Raw genomic sequence first — 24,124 nt, forward strand, 5'->3', positions numbered from 1 at the left:
TAAGTTATGGGTCGCAGCACAACCGCATTCCCTTTCACTAGCTGGCAGGCAGGCAGCGATCTTAGGCCGTACGTGTATCACAGCCAAAGTCGCTGTGTAGCCCTGGCCTAATTTAAATCCTCTATGCGTGTTATGGTGGTATTATTTAACGCATGCAGATGTTTGACACAGTGGGAGCCATTACGGCATCCATGATGATGGGATGAACCTAGGTTCTCCAGGTCTGGTACCTGTAAGCCCAGGGGGTACACGACGTGTCTCCAAGAGGTATTTTTACTGTCCTCAGGCGGTGCTTTTAATATTTAGTCCAGAACACAATCATAATAACCTTGGGGCTGTGTGAACTCATTTATGAGAATTGAAACATTAAAGGGGTTCTCTGCTTGAACAATCCTTTTTTAGGTCAAGCGTCCCCTGACCTTCAACTGCAAAGTGTCAACCAGCTAATAACTCTAGTCTAGAGAACTCTGACAGCAAGGGTTAAAGGGGTTGTCCTCTTTTGATAGGTCATCAATATCAGATCAACGGGGGGCGACTCCCAGCACCCCGCAGATCAGCTGAGACCGTAGCGCTCATACGAGCACTGTGCTCTCTTCACGGTTTACCTGCTCGCCATCGTAATTACAACTGCTCCTTCCCCTTTCACTTCAATGGGAAGGCTCCCTTCTATTCACTTGAACAGGAAGGACTTCCCATTGAAGTGAATTGGACAGCGGAGTTGTAATTAACACTGCTCGCCGCTGCAGTTGCAATGGCGAGTAGGTAAACATTGAGGAGAACACAGCGCTTGTATGAGAGCTACGGTCTCTTCAAACAGCCGATTATTGGGGTGACGGGAGTCGGCTCCCCGCTGATTTGATATTAATGACCTATCCTGAAAAGAGACCATCAATATAAAAAATGCAGACAGCCCCTTTAAATTTGCAGCGCCACCACAGGGTAAACTAAGCATTACACATCGATGGGCAGTCTGTGTAATGCAGGACAAGACAGGTCTTCTGGAGAAGCTCTTTGTAACCACTGTCCACTCGGATCAATACATGAAGATCCTTAACAGGGGGACCCCTCCTTAACAGGGGGACCCCTCCTTAACAGGGGGACCCCTCCTTAACAGGGGGACCCCTCCTTAACGCAGAATACTCTGCTTTTCTAAATCCCGGTGCTCACAAATTCACAGTAATGGTTCTCCTAGTCATAGGAGGGGAACAATGGATTCTTTTTATAAATGACATCTCTCCGCTGCTTATAGAAAGCATATTTGCCACATAAGATTATAGGGAGATGATCAGGGTCATAGGGCGGCTGAGATCCCCCTCCCCCGCTACATACAGATGTACAGAGCTAGAAATCAGATTACAGCCGCCCTCACATTTAGCTTCTACTTCTACAGCTTTAAGTACTTTACACTTGGAAGTTAAAACCCTTCTCAGCTAAAACCCTAGTAAATAACTTGGCTGGAAAGTTGGAGGAGGCTCGGTAAATACTGGCATATGGCCGCCGCGAGGTTATTAAAGATTATATTTTATTCTGAGGAATAAACATTAGAGGGAAGAGCTCACAATTAATCTTTAAATGTTTTAAGCAAAACTAAGGCCCTTTCTGCTGATCCGAGAGGCTTTGCGCTCGCTCGGCTCCACCGTGCGGACCTCTTACCAGGGCAGGTTGGAGGCGGCGAGAACAAACACCAGGTCGTCTGATCGGGACAAGCCGTCCATCTGAACCAGCAATTCTGTTTTCATCCTGCGACTTCCCTCGTGCTCACCTCTACCGCAAATAAACATGACGCCGTGAGAAATGGAAGAAACAAATGCACAATACAGACAAATACAGTAACTCACTGTAACTATGTATTGAAGTAAGCCTAAGAGGCCCTCTGCCCTCTTCTAACAGCTGACCTGATATTGATGACCTATCCTGCGGGTCATCAACATCCTGAGGGACTATGTCCAAGACTTAGGCCTCTTTCACACGGGCGTCATGTTTTTGGCCCGGATAAGATGCGGATGCGTCGCAGGAAAATGTGCGATTTTACGCGCGAGTGCAAAATATTGTAATGCGTTTTGCACGCGCGTGAGAAAAATCGGCATGTTTGGTACCCAGACCCAAACCCGGACTTCTTCACAGAAGTTCGGGTTTGGGTTAGGTGTTGTGTAGATTGTATTATTTTCCCTTATAACATGGTTATAAGGAAAAATAATAGCATTCTTAATACAGAATGCTTAGTACAATAGCCCTGGAGGGGTAAAAAAAAATAAAAAAATTTAACTCACCTTAATCCACTTGTTCGCGCAGCCGGCATCTCTTCTGTCTTCTTTCTTCAGGACCTGGGTAAAGGATCTGTGGTGACATCACTGCGCTCATCACATGGTCCATCACATGATCCATCACCATGGTGACGAACCATGTGATGAGCGCAGTGACGTCACCACAGGTCCTTTTCCTGTGCACAGCAAAGATGAAGACAGAAGAGATGCCGGGCTGCGCGAACAAGTGGATTAAGGCGAGTTAAAAAAAAAATAATTTAACCCCTCCAGCCCTATTGTACTATGCATTCTGTATTAAGAATGCTATTATTTTCCCTTATAACCATGTTATAAGGGAAAATAATAAAGATCGGGTCCCCATCCCGATAGTCTCCTAGCAACCGTGCGCGAAAATCGCACCGCATCCGCACTTGCTTGCGATTTTCACACAGCCCTATTCACTTCTATGGGGCCTGCGTTGCGTGAAAAACGCACAAAATAGAGCATGCTGCGATTTTCACGCAACGTACAAGTGATGCGTGAAAATCACCGCTCATGTGCACAGCCCCATAGAAATGAATGGGTCCGGATTGTTTACCTCACGCATTGCACCCGCGCGGAAATCTCGCCCGTGTGAAAGGGGCCTTAAAGGGGTTCTGCAGTTTTTTTAAACCGATGATCTATCTTCTGGATAGATCATCAGCGTCTGATCGACGGGGGTCCGACACCCAGGACCCCTGCCGATCAGCTGTTTGAGAAGGCAGCGGCCCAGTGACATCACGACTAGTATCAACTGGCCTGGGCGGGGCTAAACTCCATTCAAGTGAACAGAGCTTAGCCGTGCCCAGGACAGTTGATACTAGTTGTGACGTCACTGGGCCTGCGGTAAACAGTGAGAAGGCCGTGGCGATCCTGGAGCGCCGCTGCCTTCTCAAACAGCTGATCGGCGGGGGTCCCGAGTGTCGGACCCCCGCCGATCAGATGCTGATGATTTATCCAGAGGATAGATCATCAGTTGAAACAAACTGCAGTACCCCTTTAAAGTGGTTCTCCGGAAATTGAGAAAATGAAAATACTTAAATATTACTTTATTATAAATATATTCTCAAATACCTTTCATTAGCTATAATGGCTCGTTTTGTCTGGGGAGCAATGATAAGGAGAAATAAAATGGCTGCCGTCCTATTAGTCCACACAAAACCTGTCTTAATCACACAGTAGGACAAGTTACTTCACAACACTGAGCTAAAGAGCTGCCTAATTCTCCTCTCTGCTCTGCTTGTCAGGAATGATGATCCTGAATACAGATAAGATCTTCAGCTCAATCTCTGTAGGACTGAAGTTCATGAGGAGACATGAAATACGGAGAGGAGATGGGGATGTGGTAATGAGCAGCAGCGCTTGTATGCAGTCTTCATTACCACAGCCGCACATCACCACAGTCTGTCCTATCCATCCTCTTTGTCCTTCATGTCTCCTCATGAACTCCATTCACACAGAGATTCAGCTGAAGATCAGATTAAACTGTATTCATAATACCCATAAGGCAGCTCTTTAGCTCAGTGTTGTGAAGTAACTTGTCCTGCTGTGTGATTAGGACAGGTTTTGTTTGCACTAATAGAATGCCGGCCATTTTATTTTTCCTAATGATTGCTCCCCAGACAAAATGAGCCATTGTAACTAATGAAAGGTATTTGGGAACATATTTATAATAAAGTAAAATTTAATTTTTTTAATTTTCTCAATTCCCGGAGAACCCATTTAAGGCTGTATTAGACAGCCCGATGTGACAATCACCTGCTTGCTAGTGGAGTAGACCGCTGCCATTACATGCAGCGATCTCTTCCGCAGCATTTGTAGGCGCGATCACTATGCCATCGCTCATCCCCATGCTGTATAGTGGTTTCCCGGCGGCAGATCGTTATTAGACACCACGATCTGCCACCTGCAAACGTTTATTTTTTAACCTGTCAAAAGATTTGGATTGCCCGATGATCAAGCTCGTTCATCAGGCAATTGGCGGCAGTACTACACTGCCAGATGATCGCTAACGAGTGTTCATACGAACGCTCATTAGCAATCATCTGCCGAAAAATCAGCAGGTGTAATACAGGTTTAAAATTACTTACCCTGGTCCTGCTCCTCTCTGACTCATCACAGATTCAAGTTCATCCAGGAAAATGGTGGACGGAGCATGATATCGGGCAAGTTCGAATAAAACCTGAAATGAAAAAAAAATAACTTCATTAGGAATTTTAGAAAATAATATGTGAACTAATACATTTTGTAAATGAAGGCGATAGCTGGACCAGCAAATTGCATTATGTAGTTTATATGTTCTAGGCTCTACAAAGTTCTTGTCCCCAGTGTATACGTGTGTGGTATACTGTACAGGGAGGCTAGATTGTGAGCTCCTGGGGACAGGCACTTAATCTGTGCATAGTGCTGTGGACATACTGTGTCTATGTATGTATCAGCAAATATTAAAGGGAACCTGTGAGCTACCCTATGTTACACTCATTGAGGGCAACATAAGGTAGTGACAGACCGGCTGATTTCCCCATCTGTCACTGCTGTGATGGCAGTCAGTACTTTTAGAGTACTGCAAACAACGCAGCGCATGTCAGCGCTGCGAGGGAGAACAGAGAAGCAGATTGTCAGGAAGCAAGCATTCCTTCCCAACAATCGCCTGCTCGTCAGCGGAGGAGACCGCTGCATTCACATGCAGCGATCTCCTCCAGAGTATGGGGAGGAGCGATCACTAATGCCATCACTCTTCCCCACACTAAGGGCTCATGCACACGGCCGTTGTGCAGCCGTTCCGTGTATCGGGGACCGTAATTTGCCGTCCCCAATGCACGGGCAACATCCGTGCGGCGGCAGAAACGAATTGAGACCCATTCACCTTGAATGGGTCTGTGATCCGTCCGCACCGTAAAAAAAAAATAGAACATGTTTTATTTTTTTGCGGTGCGGAGGCACAGACAAGCACCACGGAAGCACTCCGTAGTGCTCCCGATCCGTGCTAACGTTCCGCACCGCATCTCCCGGATTGCGGACCCATTTAAGTGAATGGGTCCGCATCCGTGATGCGGGGTGCCCACGGCCGGTGCCAGAGTATTGTGGAACAGCCATATGCGGGCCGCAATACTGCCACAGCCAGGCAATGGCCGTGTGCATGAGCCCTAACTCTTTGTTTGTTGGCAGCAGATCGCGTTTACACGGCACGATCTGCTGCCGGCAAATGATACTTTTTGTGTGCGCACAAAGAATCGGATTCCCTGATGAACGAGCGTTTCACCTGTTCATCGGTGGTACATTTGCACCGCCAGTTTATCACTATACTTTGCTGCCCTCAATGCAGCTGACAGGTTTACTTTAAAGGGGTTCTCCAGGTTTCAGAAATTGGTGACCTGTCCTAAGGATGAGATAGGTGGGGGTCTGACACCTCTGGCACCCACAGCTGTTTTGGGCAGCCATGGAGCAAAACCTGTAAAGTGAATGGAGCAGAAGCAAAAGGTGCCACACACTGCACTGTGTACTGCAGCTCAATGGGAGCTGAGCTGCAGTACCCGGCATGGCCACTACACAGCGCACAATGCTGCCTGCCTCCAGCTCTGTACACGCTATATTTTCTAGTGCGGAGTACTGTATACCCCAAAATTGCTGTCCGGTGCAGGTGTCACATTCCCACCAATCTGATATTAATGACCTTTCCTGAGGATAGATCATCAATATCTAAATCTTGCAAAACCCTTTAAGGCTCGGCTTCCATATACCCGGCCATCCATTGATTTTTCCTGCTGGCATGGTACAGAAACAAGGAGGTAAACGGATGCCAGAACTGATCTCATGGTTTTCTATGGGATCCTTTCGGGAATCCTGTGCATCAGTTGTAACAACGGATCTCTCCCTTTCGCCGTATCGAAAAACGCTGCATGCCGCATTTTCCTGTCCAGCTATATCCAGCAACGGATTCTGGACCGGAGCACAACCTGTGCAAAACCGCCATCAGCCGTGGCAGGCTCAGCCATAAAATGACTGGACAGACACAACTAATAGCCTACAAACAACATATACAGAGGGCTTCCGTGATAACAGGGTCACCTACGTACCCGAACAAGTTTTTCCGAATCCCCTCTCCACTTGCTGACAATTGTAGAAGCGGAAATGTTGAAAAATGTGGTGTTACATTCAGTGGCCACCGCTTTAGCCAGCAAGGTCTTTCCAGTGCCTAAAAGACAACATATAAAATATACCTATAAAAGTTAGAAACATTCCAAGATTTACAGAGAACCTGTCACCTCTCCTGACGTGTCTGGATTAGAAAATACTTGTATTCCCCATGAAATAAAAACTATGAAGCGTCTTTTCTCTCTACGTTGTGTCATTCCTCTATTATTCCTCCTGGAAATGTCTGAATAAACAGACAACTGGGGGTTACCAGCTCCTCTTGAAGAATGACCTACCAAATTTAATTGCCTCAAAATGAGGGTAAATTCCAGCATAGGACAATCTGTTGGGGTACAGTTATGTAATAAGGGCACAGGGTTTGGGGAGTACAGCTTGTGGTTTTCCTGAAAAAGGGCAGGAATTCGCACATGGGTCATATACCTTAGACCAGGGATGCCCAAACTGCGGCTCTCGTGCTGTTGCAAAACTACAACTCCCAGCATGCCCTGCCTTAGAGTGTCCACATCCCAAGGAAGTTGGCTAGATGTGCCAGCAAATAACTCATGTCTATTCTGTCCAGACTGGCCGCACACATCAGACTGTGGCTGACCTCGCCGATTTACAGTCATGGCCAGATTTAAGACTGACACAAATTTTTTGATTTTCACAATGTTTGCTGCTTCAGTATTTTTGGAGTTTTTTGTCAGATGTCATTGACAAAGCCATCAGGTTTGCAAAGGCTGAATATTTCCAGAGTTGACCCTTCCTTTTGTAGACTTCTGCAGTTCACCCTGGCATGCTGGATATCAGCTTCTGGGCAAAATCCTGACCGATGGCCACCTACTCTTGTCTAATCAGTGCTTGGAGTTTATCACAATTTCTCAGTGTTTTTTGTCCACCCACTTTTTGAAGATTGCAGGTTCTCTATGGGATTGAGATCTGGGGAGTCTTCTGGCTGTAGACCAAAAATTTCAATTTTTTGTTCATCGAGCCACTTAGTTCTCACTTTTGCCTTCTGTCATGGTGTCCATCATGCTACAAAAAGCATTGTCCATCACCAGATTGCTCCTGGATGGTTGGGAGAAGTTACTCTTGGAGGAAGTTGACTGAATCTATTCCCAGAACAATATATATCACTGCTCAGCTCCTCCTGCTCTATAACATGCTGCCTGCAGACTGCACTGCATTTTGTGGTGACAGGTCCTCTTTGACACTTTCTCCTGAGCTAAAGAGAAGATAACTGAAATTACGTTAGCAGGACATTTTGCGGCAGGGCTGAAATGTAGTGGAAATGAGGTTTTTGTGATTCAGTCACTCTTGAAAACTAAGTTGCCACTAGGAAAACCGAAGTTTCTGTCAGTTTCTAAACTTTTGGCCACGAGTGTAGACAGGACCAGCTGACAATCTAATGTGTATGAAATGTTCGTCTGATGTTTGTTCTCCATGAGACATGTCACCACTAGGGATGAGCGAACTTGTGTTTTCAAGCTCGCCATACAAGGTTTGGGTTATCTAAGAATTCCGTTATGGATTCCGCTACCAAGGACCATAAGTTATGGTCCGTGGTAGCGGAATCCATAACGGGATTCTTAGATAACCCAAACCTTGTACGCCCAACATGAAAACACAAGTTCACTCATCCCTAGTCACCACCACAGGTGTCTGGCAGCAGCATTTTCCCGTTTCACCATTGAAAATAAATACACTCTTGGCCGAGCATGGAGCGGTATGAAAAAGAGGGAGAATAGCCATCAGCCAAATCAGCGTTTGGCCAACAGCTATTGAACGTGCTTTAGACTGGTTCTGTGCAGCTATATCATTCATCCACACCAGGGGTGATGCACAGTAATATTGCGCGAATGAACAACGTATACCTTACCCGGTGGGCCGTACAACAAGAGCCCCTTCCAAGGAGACAGAATTCCAGTGAAGAGCTGCGGGTACTACGGACAATAACAAAATAAATTAAGCACTGAGTGGGAGTCTTAAGTTAAAGGGGTTCTCCAGGAATTAAAAAAATGAAAATACTTAAATATTATTTTATAATAAATATATTCACTAGTACCTTTCATTACAGAATGGCTTGTTTTGTCTAGGGAGCAATCATTAGGAGAAATAAAATGGCCGCCGTCCTATCAGTACACACAAAACCCGTCCTAATCACACAGGAAGGACAAGTTACTTGACCACAATGAGCCATAGTGCTGCCTCATCCTCCTCTCTGCTCTGCTTGTCAGGAATCATGATCCTGAATACAGGTGAATCTCTGTGGGAATGGAGAAGATGAGGAGACATAAGAGGAGGGTGAGGTGTGGCTAATGAGCAGCAGCACTTGTATGCAGTCTCCATTACCACAGTCTGTCCTGTCCGTCCTCTCTGTACTTCATGTCTCCTCATGAACTGAATTCCCCAGAGATTCAGCTAAAGATCTTATCATCTGTATTCAGGATCATAATCCCTGACAAGTAGAGCAGAGAGGAGGAGGAGGTAGCTCTTTATCTCAGTGTTGTGAAGTAACTTGTCCTCATGTGTGATCAGGACAGGTTTTGTGTGAACTAATGGGACAGCGGCCATTTTGTTTCTCCTGATGATTGCTCCGCAGACAAAACGAGCCATTATAAATAATGAAAGGTATTTGAGAATATATTTATAATAAGATAATATTTAAGTATTTTCATTTTCTTAATTCCCGGAGAACCCCTTTAATTATAGGAATTAATAAAAATGGATTGTGCCATTGTCTCACCCTAATAGGGTACACCACTGCCTCCTTTACTAATCGCTTTGCTGCATCAAGCCCAATGATGTCATCCCACCTTACATTGGGGTTCTGAAGATAAATGTCCTGAAAGAAATAAAAAAAATAAAGAAAAAATGATTTCCCATTAAGCTCCTTTAAAGAGGACCTTTCATGGCTCCAGACATTATGAAATAACTAGCAGGTTATGTAGGGCATAGTGCAGGGATGTAAGATCGCTTACTAGTTTGTCTGGGTTCCGCTCCGTTCGCACGCTGTGCCCCCCTGCAGTTTTCCCGGCTGGTATGCTAATGAGTAGCATCGGTACAGGGAGGAGGAGACTGCCCTGTTTCTCATTGGGCGTCCCCTTCTCCCTGGCTGTAGCGCGGTCCAATCGCAGCGGAGAGCGTCACAGCCAGGGAGAAAAGAAAAAAAAAAAACTCACCTTCTCCCTGTGACGCTCTCTGCTGTGATTGGACCGCGCTACAGCCAGGGAGAAGGAGACGCCCAATGAGAAACAGGACAGTCTCCTCCTCCTTGTTCCGATGCTATTCATTAGCATACCAGGCCAGAGAATTTAACAGGGGCACAGCGGCCGAACGGAGTGGCGCAAAGGAAAAATAGTAAGCGCTATTAGAGCCCTGCTTTATGCCCTACATAACCTGCTACTTATTTTATCATCTCTGGACCCATGAAAGGTCCTCTTTAAGCAGCACAGAACATTGAACAAATTAAAATACAATCAAAACACAGTAATGCCTAAAGGGTATTCCAACCTGAAGCATTTATCACTCACCCACTAGATAGGTGATTAATGCTAGTTTGGTGGGGCCCCCACCTTTTTCCAGAATAGGGAATCTCATGTCTCCTTCTAATGTGTGTGAGTGTACAGTGTATATATCTATCTATCTACAGAGTCACAGTATTATGACCACCAGTTAATATCCAGAGTAACCACTTTGTGCAGCACGGACAGCAGCTAGACAGACTGGGAGTGACTCAGTAAGGTCCAGGTAGGTTGTCACAGGTATATGGAGCCATGCTGACTGCAGTGCATCCCACAGCTGATGGAGGGGCGTGGGGGGAAGATCCACAGAGCGATCACGATGATCGAGGTGGTCCCACAGATGCCGATTTGGGTTCTGGTCTGGGGAATTAGGAGGACAGGGTAGTACGTGGAAGTCTTAGTCATATTCTTCCAGCCAATGTCAGACATTTCTAGCCATGTGGCAAGTCGCATTGTCTTACTGAAAGATCCCATCTGCCCCAGGGAAGACAATCAGCATGTATGGGTGTACCTGATCTGCAAGAATGGATACATACCCAGATTGGTTGAGAGTGCCTTCCTCATGGATGAGTGGCCCAGAGAATACCACGAAAACCTTCCCCAGACCATAACGCTGCCACCACCAGCTCGTGTTCTTCCAGCAATGGCTGCAGGGCGTTTGTTCTCTGATGTTTCTCACCTAACCCCCCCAACGTCCATCCGTTCAATGAAGCAGAAAACGTGACTCATGGGAGAAGACAACCCTTTACCAATCAGCAGAGGTCCAATGCCGATACTGCCACGAAAACTGCATTGCCGGAAAAGGCTTCAATTTCACTAGCAGAGGTGCAGGGGCCGTCTATTTGCTTCGGAGCCCTATACTCAGTTGGTTTGCTAAACTGTTCGTAGCTCTTGGTTCATTTTGCTGGCGAGCTGTTCCACTGTAGTGTGTCGGTCAACCCTCGCTAACCATCACCTCTCACATCAGTGGCACGTGGTGCTCTGCAGTTTCCACATCTCTTATTCACAATGGTGCCATTTGTCCTCTCATGATACACTTTCACCACAGCAGCACTGTACAGTTCACACTGCGCACTTTCAGAAATACCGCCACCCTCGGCCCGAAAGCCAATAATCATCACTGCTTTTACCTATGACAGCAACGAGGGATATGTGTGCAGACAGCCTATCGCACACCTTATATACCCACCAAGCCAGCTCAGCACACGTGACCTCTTGCACGCTGAATCGGAAGTAGGAAGTGGTCATAATAATGGGACTCGACTGTATCGCTCTCTCATATCTATTCATCCATCTATACAAACATATATACCGCATACAATATAATACCCTAGTATTATTATTCTGTAATAACAAGAATAAACTCACCCGGCTTATCACTGCAGCCAGTTCTCTCATCTCGCTATTGGCGCCGAGAAAAGCGCTGACCGGCTTCAGCAGTCTTTCCTGGGAAATAAAGGGTTACTATCCATAATTCAGATGAATTATTAAATGGAATAAAAGTAAGGAGTATAGAGCCTTTATGGTTTCGGCAAATAAAAGTTATAAATGTGTAATTTATCATGTATAAATACAAGTTTCCGATATACTTTCTATATCAGTGCCTCATGTTTTCAATACCTCCACTTGCTGTCATTTAATAGGAACCTTCACTGTTTACTTTCTTTGCATAAAGCTGGTTCATATGATGGACACAAAAACTGATCTGAAATCTGGCTTTAAAAAGTGGCAAAAATGAAAATATTTGCATTTATATGCGCAAAAGAAAAACTGCAGCAGTTTTACACCACTCGCTGTAGCTTAGAGAAGGTGGGAAAGTGGTCGTGGTTAGGCTGGGTTCACATCACGTTTTTCCCATCCACTTAAAGCATACAAAAAAAACGTATACGTTAAACGGATGCTTCAGACTGATGCCATACAGTGGCATCCTTCAACATAGAGTTCCATTTTTTTTTTTACCGGACCGTGCAGGATACAAGAAAGTGGTGTGCTGCGTTTTTGTATCTTTTTTTTTTGTAACGTATACATCAAATGGAGGCATCAAAAGTGATGTGAGCCCACCCTTAGCCTGTCAAGCTGATATAAGCCAGATTTAGCAACTGCTAATTTTTTAAAAAGCTGCCAAAATGGTCACAATCTTACTCCAGTAAAGTCTAGGTGTAGAAAGTGGAGTCAAATCTCAAGACTAGCGCTAAAATGTTCCGGCATGCTGTTCTGCCGGAGCACCGACAGGCCCCATTGACTATAATGGGATCTGCTGGGGATCCGGCCCGTTTACGGCATTGGTGCTGGGATTCGGCTGGATAAAAATTGCTGCTTGCAGCAGTATTTGTATGGCCGAATTTTGCGGAACGGGTGCAGACCCATTCATTTTCAATGGGGCCGGAATGTGCTGTCCGCATCCGCATTTGCGGATCCGAACTTCCGCATCCATTCCGTTTCCGCAAAAAAAAATAGAACATGTCCTATTCTTGTCCGCAATTGCGGACAAGAGTAGGCATTTTCTATTATAGTGCCGGCGATGTGTGGTCCGCAAATTGCGGAATGCACATTACCAGTGTCCGTGTTTTGCGGATCCGCAAAACACTTATGGACGTGTGAATGGACCCTTATGCTGTAAAGAGGCCGGTAGTTTCTGGCTCTGCCAGATGTGATGAGCTCCGGCAGGCTGTTCCTCTGCTGAAACATTTTAGCACTAGTGTGGAACTAGCCTAAGAGCAAAGTGGATGAGACCTGGAACATTTCTTGTCCTGGGACTGGTAGTGGGTTCTTCTGCCACATGTCAAAACACACAGTGTCCTTCACCACTGTCCAACCCAGAGACAAGACATTGTGGACGAGCGGGCACAAGTCCTATAAACTGCCTAATATAATCTGAAGTTAACTTGTTTGTCGAATATACCATCATCTTTTCTAAACTTCAGCTTGGGATCAACTTACGGAAGGGTCAGGGTTGTAGTTTAGGGTATTCATAGTGATTTCATTGGATGCGCCCTTTATTGCGTCTTGGATCATTCCACGAAAGTCAATGATCTGTCCCTGTGCAATGAAAGGAAACTTTCAAAAAATTATCGTTATGATAATTCTAACAAATAAATTATAAAGATCTCTGTTTCCAGTCATTGAATGGAAACATTACATACATACATCCAGAGGCTCCACACATGTCCTAATAGTTTGCTAGAGTGCATCGTCGTGAAGTCCAGACCGCTTGCGTTACTGAAGACTTCTTGGACTGGATGCAAATGTAGCAAACTCCCAGCTGTGAGGAGTTCTCAGCCTTTGGATACTTGCATCAGAGTGGAAATCCCCTTTAATACTGTGACAAGAAATTCGGACAGTTATGGTTTATACCACCTACTGGCTGACTTTACTTTACAACACAACTTTGTGCCAAGATTTTGCTGCAATTTCAGTAAGTAGACGCATCAAATTGTGGTGCATTTTACAGCAAGGCCTATGCGGGTCCAACACCCCCACTGATCAGCTGTTTTCGGCAGCCATACACTAGTAAGGCCACTGCTTCTGGCTCTGTCCACTGTATAGTTTTTGGCACCTGCCAAAAATAGTTGAATGTTGGGGGTGACAGGAGTCAGACCCCCACCAATCTGATACTGATGACCTATCTGGATGGTTATCAATACCCAAAAGTTGGAATGCCACTTTAAGGGGTAAATGATAGACTGCTTGGACAGTGATGGCATCTCTAGCAATATACTGTGGTTACACTGCTTGCAAAAAACCATGCCAATGTATATTGTGGGGGGGGGTTAGCTCTTCTCCGGGGGTCATTCACACAAGTATCTTCGCCAGTCACCAAGTTTAAGGTCCAAACATCGCTTTTTTTTGGCACCTCAGCAAAACAAACATAAATCATAAAAAATAAACACCTGCCCGTCTGGGCTCTAACTAAACAAGGTATCTTCCTACCTTACTTAAAGCACCGTTCGCGCACAGTAATTACAAGCGGCTTTCCCAGCCCAGTGTCCCACAGCCGCCTGGCTGTACAGAGCCCTGTTCACACACGGTCTCACATCCAGTACCTTTATGGGGGAGTGTGGCCCAGTAGTCCCTCCGACTCCGGCCTTGTGACCCTTGCGCACAGGCGTCACGGCGTCCCCCTATGATCCGGCTAGCACCTAGCCCTGTGGTCCCTCAGCCAGCCTAACAGAGCCTCCAGCAGGACCCTGTTGCACAACAAATCTCCTTGCCCTAGACTGACACCCTGGGAGGTGCTTTATGCCAGCCCGAGCACCTCCAGCTGGTCTCACCTGTGGTGGAATAGGGGTGTGGACTGCACTAGCCACCCCTTCCTTGCCTCTAACCTTTGTGAGACCTGTCACTATCTCACTATATAATATATATATATTTGAGAATACAAGTTACAGTTATAGTCATTCCGTGTTCTGACTGACCCTCCTTTGTGAAACGCCTTCTCCTCCGCCATTTTTATTTATGGCAGAAACATTCAACCCAAATTCAGTGACCTCCGGAGGACTGTTACTTCCATTCTCCTGCAAAATGGGATAAGAATTAAAATATCAGTCTAAAAATTTCACAAAAAAACCTCTAACATTTTCAGACCCCAACCACTGATCAATCTGGTGCCCATGCCATAGAAGATGAACAGTGAACCCCTTTGAACCATCAACACATCCCAACAATGCAAGGTCCACAGAGCGCCCCCTCATGGTTTTACTTACCTGTCTGGCGATCTCTCTGTTTGACACTCTCTCTGCCGCCCTTGGGTACGTTCTGGACACTGGGCGCTGGACGATACTATGGTTGGTGATTCTTGGAAGCCCCTGGGAAGAGTTACTGGCTGTTCTGAGGAAAGAAAGGAGACAGATGTAATATAGCCATCACAGTCACTTACATAAACTTATTTCTATCTATTTACAGCTGATTTTTAAATGACTTTTGTAGGTTTGTATCATTATTGTTGTTTTAGGGATCAGCACACTCCTCTCCTGAAATACTCTGCACTGTTCTGGAGAATCGGCCCCTTTCACATGAAATCCTGTCCTTAACAACACAAACGCATGAGTAGATTGGTTAGTGCTTCCAACAAGGCCAGCATACTCCTCAGCTGTAGTACTCTGTGCTGCTTTAGGCCTATACAGTATGCTACATAAAATTATCTACCAAACTAGAAGGTGCACTTTTTCCCCCCCAAAAGTGGGGGGATATGGCAGTGCGTCTTATAATGGGAAAACGAATAAGCGCATCCATTTTGGAAGCACTCATTAGTACAGTAGGACCAGGGAGCAATTAATATAGCCGACACTGGCTTTACTCACCTCTCCCTGGTTCTCCAGGCGCCACTCTGTGCCCTGACAGCACAAGAATGTAGTGTGCATAAAAGCGCACTGTGACCTGACGCTGCGCAATGTCAGGTCACAGCGCTGCAGAGAAAGAAGAGCGCGCTGATCTCCTGGGTGGCAATGCCGCCCAGAGCAGGAGAGAGAAGTTCTTTTATTGGGGGTCTGATTTGGATGTCTGATTAAGATTGGGGGTCTGATCTGAGGTCGGATTAAGATTGGGGGTCTGATCTGAGGTCGGATTAAGATTGGGGGTCTGATCTGAGGTCGGATTAAGATTGGGGGTCTGATCTGAGGTCGGATTAAGATTGGGGGTCTGATCTGAGGTCTGATTAAGATTGGGGGTCTGATCTGAGGTCTGATGAAGATTGGGGGTCTGATCTGAGGTCTGATGAAGATTGGGGGTCTGATCTGAGGTCTGATGAAGATTGGGGGTCTGATCTGAGGTCTGATGAAGATTAGGGGGTCTGATCTGAGGTCTGATGAAGATTGGGGGTCTGATCTGAGTTCTGGTGAAGATTGGGGGTCTGATCTGAGGTCTAGATGAAGATTAGGGGTCTGATGAAGAGCAGGGGGTGTGATCTGAGGTCTGATTAAGATTAGGGGGTCTGATCTGAGGTGTGATGAAGATTAGGGGGTCTGATGAAAAATATTTTTTCTTATTTTCCTCCTCTAAAACCTATGTGCGTCTAATGGTCCAGTGCGTCTTATGGTGCTGATAATGGCATCTGTTGTACAGGACTGGTTAACAAGAGTTACCTTCTCAGTCTTCCTCCACTTCGAGGCTTTGCATACACTTTACTATCTGTAACAAAAATATAATGAATGTAAAGATTATCTTGAAACAAGTAGGAAGGAATCATAGGAAAGTGCAGCTGATAAAAAACTTTAAAAACAGAGGCTGCAAGGAAGTATGTAACCCCCCTCCTCTCTGCTGAATAGTTGGGGGGAGCGGTATGTGACCAGATACTCTGGATCCCTCATGCACATACAGCACATGACTAACAGGACATGGACCCTGATACAGATTTTGCACTGGGGCCGACAGAGCTACAGGGCTAGTTCACACAGAGAATTTTATGCTGTTTACGACGCTTTATAATCAGCGTAGGAAAAACTGCTGCAGTTTATGTGCTGGGACCAGTGCTGAGACCGCGGCGGGTGGCCATACACTGATCAGCCCTATTCAATGGGGCTTATCAGTATGCAGACCCAAGGAAGAAACCAGAGGCTCACTGGATTTTCAGATGACTATTTTGCACATGACTGTCGATATATTATTTTTTTAACTCTTTTATTGATACAAGAGAAATAACATCAACAGCATACAATTATATTGCATGTCATAATACACACGGGTACAACAAATTTAAATTGCAAATACATTTTAGTCATCCACTGCACTACTGTAGAATTCCTCATCCTTTGTTGGAAGTTTGTATAAAGCATTGATGTGACTCCACTATACCACCGGCTGTTCCCACAACGCCTGTCGCAATCTCGAGGCTGAGTATAACGTATTTGGAGAGTTGCACCACATGCCCCAGACCTTTTCAAATTTTTGAGGCTTGTTACAGTGTTTAAACACCAACACATGATTTGATTTATCTGTAGTTTCCACATGGATAGGGTCGGTGTATAGGGGTCGTACCCTCTCAAGGCAATACATTTACGGGCCATAAACAATGACTCTCTCAAAAATATTGTCATGTAATGATCCCAGTTATCTTAATTCACCAGTCCCTGATTGGGTTACTGTACAGTATAGTAATCCATTTGAGGAATCGTGGGCCAAACCCAAACCCTTTCAGGCAGTTAATCAGATAGACACAAATGCAATAGCACTCTGCAACCAGCACTCCGCCCTGCCTCCATGCTGGATGTTGAATGAGGCATTGGTGTACATTTTGGCCAAAGCGTAATAAGCCACTCACCACGTCAAGGTCGCCTCTATGAGTGGTCCCTAACACTAGTTCCTACCTGTTTATGGGCCATGACAGCCACACAAAATGTACACCAATGCCTCATTCAACATCCAGCATAGAGGCAGGGCGGAGTGCTGGTTGCAGAGTGCTATTGCATTTGTGTCTTTTTCTTTGTATATGTATTTCGCAATAGCGATGTGCACCTGCATATAGGGTTGTGCTGACTGTATCCCCCACATTTCTTCTTTGTAGTTAATCAGATAGGCCCATTCTATAGAATTGAATGCCTTGGCAGCGTCTAACGAAGCCAAGGCCCAGTCCTCATTTAGGGAGAATCCAACTTGTGTAACTACCTGAACCCGTCTGATGTTCTCAGTGGTGGAATTCCCAGGCATAAATCCCATCTGATCCGGATGAACCAACGATAGGATTACCTTCTTTAAATTCTGGTCAATATTTTGTAATCTACATTTAATAATGCTATGGGTCTATATGAACCACACTCTAAAGGGTCCTTATCAGGTTTAAGTAATAGTACAATAGTGGCTTCCATAAAAGTCTCGGCCAAGAGTCCCTTTTCAAAGGAGAATTGGACAGTGGATACCAGTTGAGGGGCTAGTACCTCCACATATTTCGCATACACTTCTTTAGGGAGGCCATCTGGGCCGGGTGATTTCCCATTATTAACGTCTGATATTGCTTGCGTTATTTTTTCTAAGCTAATTGGTTGATCCAATTGGGCACGTTGTGATGTAGTAAGAGTGGGCAGAGATATGCCCTCCAAATATGCAGTTATCTCTGCCCCAGTCGCTGTTATGCTAGATCTGTATAAATCTTGATAGAAGTGTGTAAAGGTGAGGAGAAATCGCCTCTTGTGTGTTGTGTAAGTGTCCTGCGGGGTCTCTAACTGCTAAGATCGTTGAGGAGGATGAATTATGACGAACTAATTGAGCCAGTAATTTAGCTGACTGATTACCCAGCGGGAACGCTGTCTGCTTCATGAAAAATAGTTTCCTATCGGCATTGTCCTTAAGTGTCGCTAAATATTGTCAGCAGTTCTGTTGGCGTCTGTCGGGTGATTAATATATTGCTGTTCTAGTGTAGTACATAAGGCCTTCAGCTCCACCTCTGAACGTTTGGTATCCTTTTTTATAAAAGAAATGCTGGAGTGCAAGGACCCTCGAAGAACTGCCTTTAAGGTGTCCCACACAAGTGCTAAGTTAGACTTGTTTGTGTGTAGTTCCAGAAACCCTCGCAATTGGTAAGGGATTCCATCCGCTGATCCCAAAAGGTTCAGTCAGAATGGATGTATATTCATCCTATACATTATTGAGGGTGCGCCCTGCATCAGAGTGCCCAGTATCGGCGAATGATCTGATATCCCCCAGGGTAGGTATGTTATCGCACGAAGGTTTAACATCACTATCTCATTACCTAACATATAGTCTATACGTGTTAGGGAGTTGTGACCACTACTGTGGCAGGAGTACACCCTGTCTGTGGTCCAACCATCTAAATTCCATCAGAAACCTGCTGAGTCGGGAGGGATTCCCTGCGGTTATTCGATCTGCATTGTTCCAAAAAGCGATCAAGAGAGGGGTCCAGCATCATGTTGAGATCTCCCATGCAGATGACCCTAGCTTGTGGATACGTGACTGCAAAAGTAGCCGCCATATGTAAAACCTGCATGGAACCTGGGGGTAGTCCGTTGATGTCGTATGGTGACCGGGGTCTAAAGGAGCTCGGTGTCTCAGCGTTGCGGAGATCTTCACCGTAGGGCCAGCCATTCGGAGACTTCTCCAGGGGAGGTAAAGAAGACCTCTCTGTCGCCGTCTACCACTCTGAGCTTGGCAGGATAGCCCACGGAGTACGGGATGTTAGCTTCTCTCAAAATGTCTCTTGACATCCATGAAAGTAGCGCATTGTTTCTGTAATTCCATAGAAAAATCTGGAAAGATGGAGACTCTGGCATTTTCATATTTAATTTCTTGTCGCCTTCTAGTCAGAGCCAGTATCCTGTCTCTGTCCTTGCAGTTGAGGAATCTTGCAAGCATGGGGCGAGGTGGTTCCCCTGGTGGAGGGGGTTTTTCTGGCAGTCTACGTGCCCGTTCTACCGCATATGCTGAAGAAAAATTTGCATCTGGAAAAAGCTCCTTCATCCAAATTTCTACAAATTCATCTGGTGCTCTTGGAACAGAGGCGGTGGAATCCTCTATGTGAGATATGCGTTCTTCAGTGTGCTGAACCCTTTCTCGCAGATTATTCAGGTCTTGACGTAATAGACCTAGATCTTAACTTCGTCCAGTTTTCCTGTGAGGGAAGTCTTGCACGCAGTAATGGCTTCCAGAACCTGAGCGGTTACTTGTTTAAGAGTGGGTTCTTCATGATCACCCTCCTGGGAAGTTGCTTGAGTCGGTACGTCCGACGCTGTACTTGCTCTAGTGTGCGTATTCCGTTGCGGTAATGGCGACCGCACTCCATCTTCCGGTTGTCTAGCAAATTCACGCAATTTATCAGCAGCGCTATGAGCTATTTGTGGCCCCATTGTTGTATCAAAAAGGGTAAACAGTTCTGCAATAATCGGAGCAGCTTTCAAGGCCCTGAAGATGTAGCGTACTATATATTTATAGTAAGGTTGATAGCAGAGTTAGGGATTATAATGTCCCAGGATGTCTGACACTTTTGCACTTGTCTCAATCTGATCCTGCCTTCTTGGATTTCTATGCAGGGAATTATATCTAGGCTTAGGGGTAGTCAGGAGGAGTCCTGTGTGTATTGCCATAGGGGTTTGAGTGTGTGCAGGCTCCTGCTCTCTCTCTCCAACGTGGCGGAGATGCCGTCAAGATGGCTGCCTGGCGGGAAATTTCAACGAGCAGTCTCTGAGGATGGCCTCCCTTCCCTGCTTCCCAGGTATCTTGCCTGCCGACTCCCGCTCCCATCACCGTGTGCCTCGCCAGGTCTAGTGCAGTAGAGCATGCCACGGGCCTTTTACTCTGACCTTGCACGCGGCTCCTGTTCAGGTCCTCGGAGCGGCTCCTGTTCAGGTCCTCGGAGCGGCTCCTGTTCAGGTCCTCGGAGCGGCTCCTGTTCAGGTCCTCGGACCGGCTCCTGTTCAGGTCCTCGGACCGGCTCCTGTTCAGGTCCTCGGACCGGCTCCTGTTCAGGTCCTCGGAGCGGCTCCTGTTCAGGTCCTCGGAGCGGCTCCTGTTCAGGTCCTCGGAGCGGCTCTCCGCGCGTCTCCTTTGCGCTATACCCGTTCAGTCCTCACCCCACCGGAGACTGTGCACTGCAGGGCTCAATCAGGAGGGTGTTTGGGTACAGATGGCTACGGATTAGCCAGGATTTATCCTAGTCTGTGCTGCCAGCCGCGGAGCTCTCTACATGCGTCTGGCCATCTTGGCTGCTGGCCACGCCCCCCCCCCCCCCCCCCCCGGACTATCGATATTTTAACACCATCAGCTTCAAATTTCTCTGCCCAGCCATAAAGAGCTAAATTATAACACTCTGCCACCACTAGAGGAAGCTCTGTAGGAGCATACTGCATACTGTTTTAGTACTTGAGTCCAATGTGTAAACAGAATGCAATGAGCTCCATCTAATGGTGGCAGAATGTTATAGTTTAACTCTGTAGTTAGGCAGAGGATTTGGAGCTCTGCATCAACAAAGCTCCGATATAAATTAATCAAAAGCAAACTTCTAACTCCCAAGGATTTGAAAGAAGGGACATTCACTTTAAGCCATGACATATAACGAGCAGGAGTCCTTACTCCACAGAACTCACCGTTCTCTCCAACTTTCTTTGTGATCTTCGGGTATTTCTGGAATTTGACGTAATAGTAACTTTCATATTCCAGGAGAATGGTTTCCAGGTCGATGTTATCACAGACTTCAAATCTTCTAAGGTTTAATTTGCTCTCCTGTTCTAGAGCATTTGCCGAGTCCACGTAACTGGAACAGAGTGAAATCAATGGACAGTTATAGGACAGGGACCAGAAATATACTGACGGCTTATAATATGTGAGATGTGATGCAGCTGGCTTTCCTAGAGCCTGAAATGAAGATCTGTCTGTTTTATGGGGTGATATGGAACCTACTGCAGAAGATGTGAGAAAAAGCTGGGTGACAACGCCTGTTATGGCAGCCATAGTAGTTGGCACACTGCTCTGCCAGAAACACATATGACTAAGAAAAAGCTGCATAAATGTTTATCAGGACCACTCATGACAGCTTGATTTTGGCGGTAAATGCTCTTTAGGTCCAGCCAGTAGTGCAACTATAGGTGTCAAAGCAGTTGCAACAGTTTCTTATAATCCAGATGACTCTCAGGCTTCCCTACCACATCAAGCTGCTTCGCATCCCCTCCTCCTGGGTGGTGGATGTCATCCAGTGGTGATCTGAGTGGGAAAAGAGTAGGACGGCACCGGTCATTTCTTAGCCACACTCTACTTGGCTTAGCCGGACTCTTGGCAACTTTGGGTTGGCCGCCTTCTTAGCCAGACTTTTGACCAGCTTCTTGAGGCTGCTTTCTTGACTGCGGCTGATGTGGGTTTCTTGGTCTTTTTCGGGCTTTTGGCCGGAGCCTTCTTGGGCTTCTTCAGGGATTTGGCGGCTCTCTTGGCCGCAGTAGCTGCAGGTTTCTTGGGTGCCGGCTTCTTCTTCTTCTTGGCCGCCTTGTCCTTGGTCTCCTGCTGCTTCTTGTTGAGCTTGAAGGAACCGGAGGCGCCGCTGCCTTTCACCTGGGTGACGGTCCTCTTGGCGACAAGAGCCTTGATGGCCAGCTTAAGGCAGCTGTTGTTCTTGTCTACATCATATCCTCCTGCCTCTTTGGAGGCAGACACGACTTTGGTGACGAGCTTAGAAACGCTGGGTCTGGAGGGCTTCTTGCTTGTCTCGACGCCCCCTGAAGCAGCGGATTTCTTCGGATTTGGCAGCCGATTCAAGGGAGATGGAGCGGCAGCTGGCGCATTGTGTGAGGCGGGAATAGAACAAAAGAATTCTCCTGGAGAAAAGCATGGTGGCTTAGTGGTTAGCACTGGTGCCTTGCAGTGCTGGGGTCTTAGGTTCGTATCTGACCAAGGACAATATCTGCATGGAGTTTGTATGTTCTCTCCGTGTTTGCGAGGGTTTCCTCTGAGTACTCCGGTTTCTTCCCACACTTCAAAGACATACTGATAGGGAACTTAGATTGTGAGCCTCACTGGGGACAGAGTTATGCTAATGTCTGTACAGCTCTGCAGAATATGTCAGCGCTATATAAATGCATGAAATAAATAAAAACCTGACATGGATGATGTTGGAGGGGCAGCAACTCTCTGTGGAGCAGTGACTATGTGTATATGCTACTACTGAATGCTGCGCTGGTATACCCGGACTGGCAGGTGTATGGGCCCTGGGGATGGAGCGGGACATGAGCAGCCACCACGTTCTCCTGCATGAAGAGAACAGACTATGGCTGGATCAAGAACCCCCGCAGCTAGAACACCAATTTCTATAGGATGGAGACAGAAGGTTACAGAGATTTTGGGGTCTGTGGAAGTGAACGCAGTAAAGTGGTCTGAGAAGAAAGGCCAACATATCGTATTACTGTGTGCAGGAGGGCATGACTCTGTTGAGGCTCACCCTTAAGGTCTGGGTGCAAGAGTTCAGCCTGGGTCCCCCTTCCCTCAGTGCTTTGTGGCCAGGGGCAGGGAAGCACACAGCCTTCGTGCTGCCCAAGGCGAAAATTGAAACGGCAGAACACCACCCACCCGCCCCATGCTAAATTCTTGACCTAACCCCTTCCCTCCAGCCAGAGGTGTAACTTGACCAGCATGCACCTTCTATAAAACAGGTGTCTTCTTATGCGGCACAAGGGTCTTTGGGCCCCCTCAGGCTCCTGGGCCCAGTAGCGACTGCTACCTCTGCACCCCCTATAGCTACGCCCCTGAGTACAGGTGAAACCAATTCAGGGTAAACCACTAAGAGACCCAGCACCTTCTAGTTGCACCCCTGTGTCCAGCACTACAGTTTGAGAAAACCTGCCCCCCTAGGGGTGATGCCGCAGGATCAGGGCAGAGATTTGTAGCACAAGGTGGGGGATGACTGCGCTCCAGTGAAAAACGTGCCCCAATGCGTTTCAGTTCCTCACTATTTTTAAGATCTCTGCTTGCTGTCAGTAAGTGGGAACAATCTTATGCACATCCAGTGGCTAAAATCCCTGTAGAGACGTAATACTTCTCACAGCTGGAGGTCTGCTACTGTTGTATCCAGTCTAGACGATCATCTGTGAGCTAAACAGGGTGATGCATTTTACCTGCACTGATACATTGTAACAAACTTATCATTGAGCTCGAAAAAATGGAAGGGAAAACACAGTAAAAACAGCAAATAATGGCATAGTGAGACGGGAGTACAGCTGGGTGCAATATATCCACATCAAAAACTGCCCTGCAGGAACCTACAGTACGTATACGTGACTACAGTGTAATACTCACCCCTCCTGCAGCATGTAGTGCATGACGAGTATGAGCAGGTTCTTCCTCCGAGCCTCCGTCCGCTGCTCATCCTAGAGGAACATCAGATACATACATTGTTAGTACAGTCGCAAAGCTGAGGCTCTATTCACATCTTTATTCATTTTCTGCTCCTTCACAAAATTAAAAATAAAATAAAATGATGGTGAACCGGATCAGTCACATGACCGATTTATGATGGGGTATCTGGTTGAGTCATGATGTCCATAATTTTACAGAAAAATAAAAAAATAAAAGAATTTGTCACGGAGCGAAATGTGAACAGAGTCTTATATAGACTCGCAAATAAAATTGCAGTGGCCGGGTTTGGGGTGGCCCCAATGCTATGCTGGGTCCCCGGACACCGTTGAGGTGTCACCACGTGTTGCTGCTTGTGAGGCATAGGGCTGGCTTCTCCAGTCTCCTCCCTGGCAGAAGAAGGCTTTC

General features: G+C 46.4%; 1 protein-coding gene across 2 annotated transcripts in view; it reads right to left on the reverse strand.

The window, feature by feature from the left end:
- Nucleotides 1-24,124, reverse strand: part of KATNAL2 (katanin catalytic subunit A1 like 2) — a 43,492-nt gene that overhangs the window by 6,728 nt on the left and 12,640 nt on the right. The window contains exons 2-13 of one of the 2 annotated variants that reach the window (XM_040421126.1): nucleotides 23,660-23,730; nucleotides 20,968-21,134; nucleotides 16,021-16,066; nucleotides 14,644-14,767; nucleotides 14,356-14,454; nucleotides 12,881-12,979; nucleotides 11,309-11,386; nucleotides 9,163-9,261; nucleotides 8,296-8,359; nucleotides 6,359-6,477; nucleotides 4,373-4,464; nucleotides 1,654-1,764 (exon numbers count right to left, since the gene is read on the reverse strand). In XM_040421126.1, coding sequence (XP_040277060.1) covers nucleotides 1,654-1,764; nucleotides 4,373-4,464; nucleotides 6,359-6,477; nucleotides 8,296-8,359; nucleotides 9,163-9,261; nucleotides 11,309-11,386; nucleotides 12,881-12,979; nucleotides 14,356-14,454; nucleotides 14,644-14,767; nucleotides 16,021-16,066; nucleotides 20,968-21,134; nucleotides 23,660-23,730 — 1,169 coding nt within the window. The remainder of the gene's footprint in view (nucleotides 1-1,653; nucleotides 1,765-4,372; nucleotides 4,465-6,358; nucleotides 6,478-8,295; nucleotides 8,360-9,162; nucleotides 9,262-11,308; nucleotides 11,387-12,880; nucleotides 12,980-14,355; nucleotides 14,455-14,643; nucleotides 14,768-16,020; nucleotides 16,067-20,967; nucleotides 21,135-23,659; nucleotides 23,731-24,124) is intronic. The other variant, XM_040421127.1, reaches the window with a different exon arrangement.

The sequence above is a fragment of the Bufo bufo genome, chromosome 2 (genome assembly GCF_905171765.1).
Source record: "Bufo bufo chromosome 2, aBufBuf1.1, whole genome shotgun sequence".
Classification (NCBI taxonomy): domain Eukaryota; kingdom Metazoa; phylum Chordata; class Amphibia; order Anura; family Bufonidae; genus Bufo; species Bufo bufo.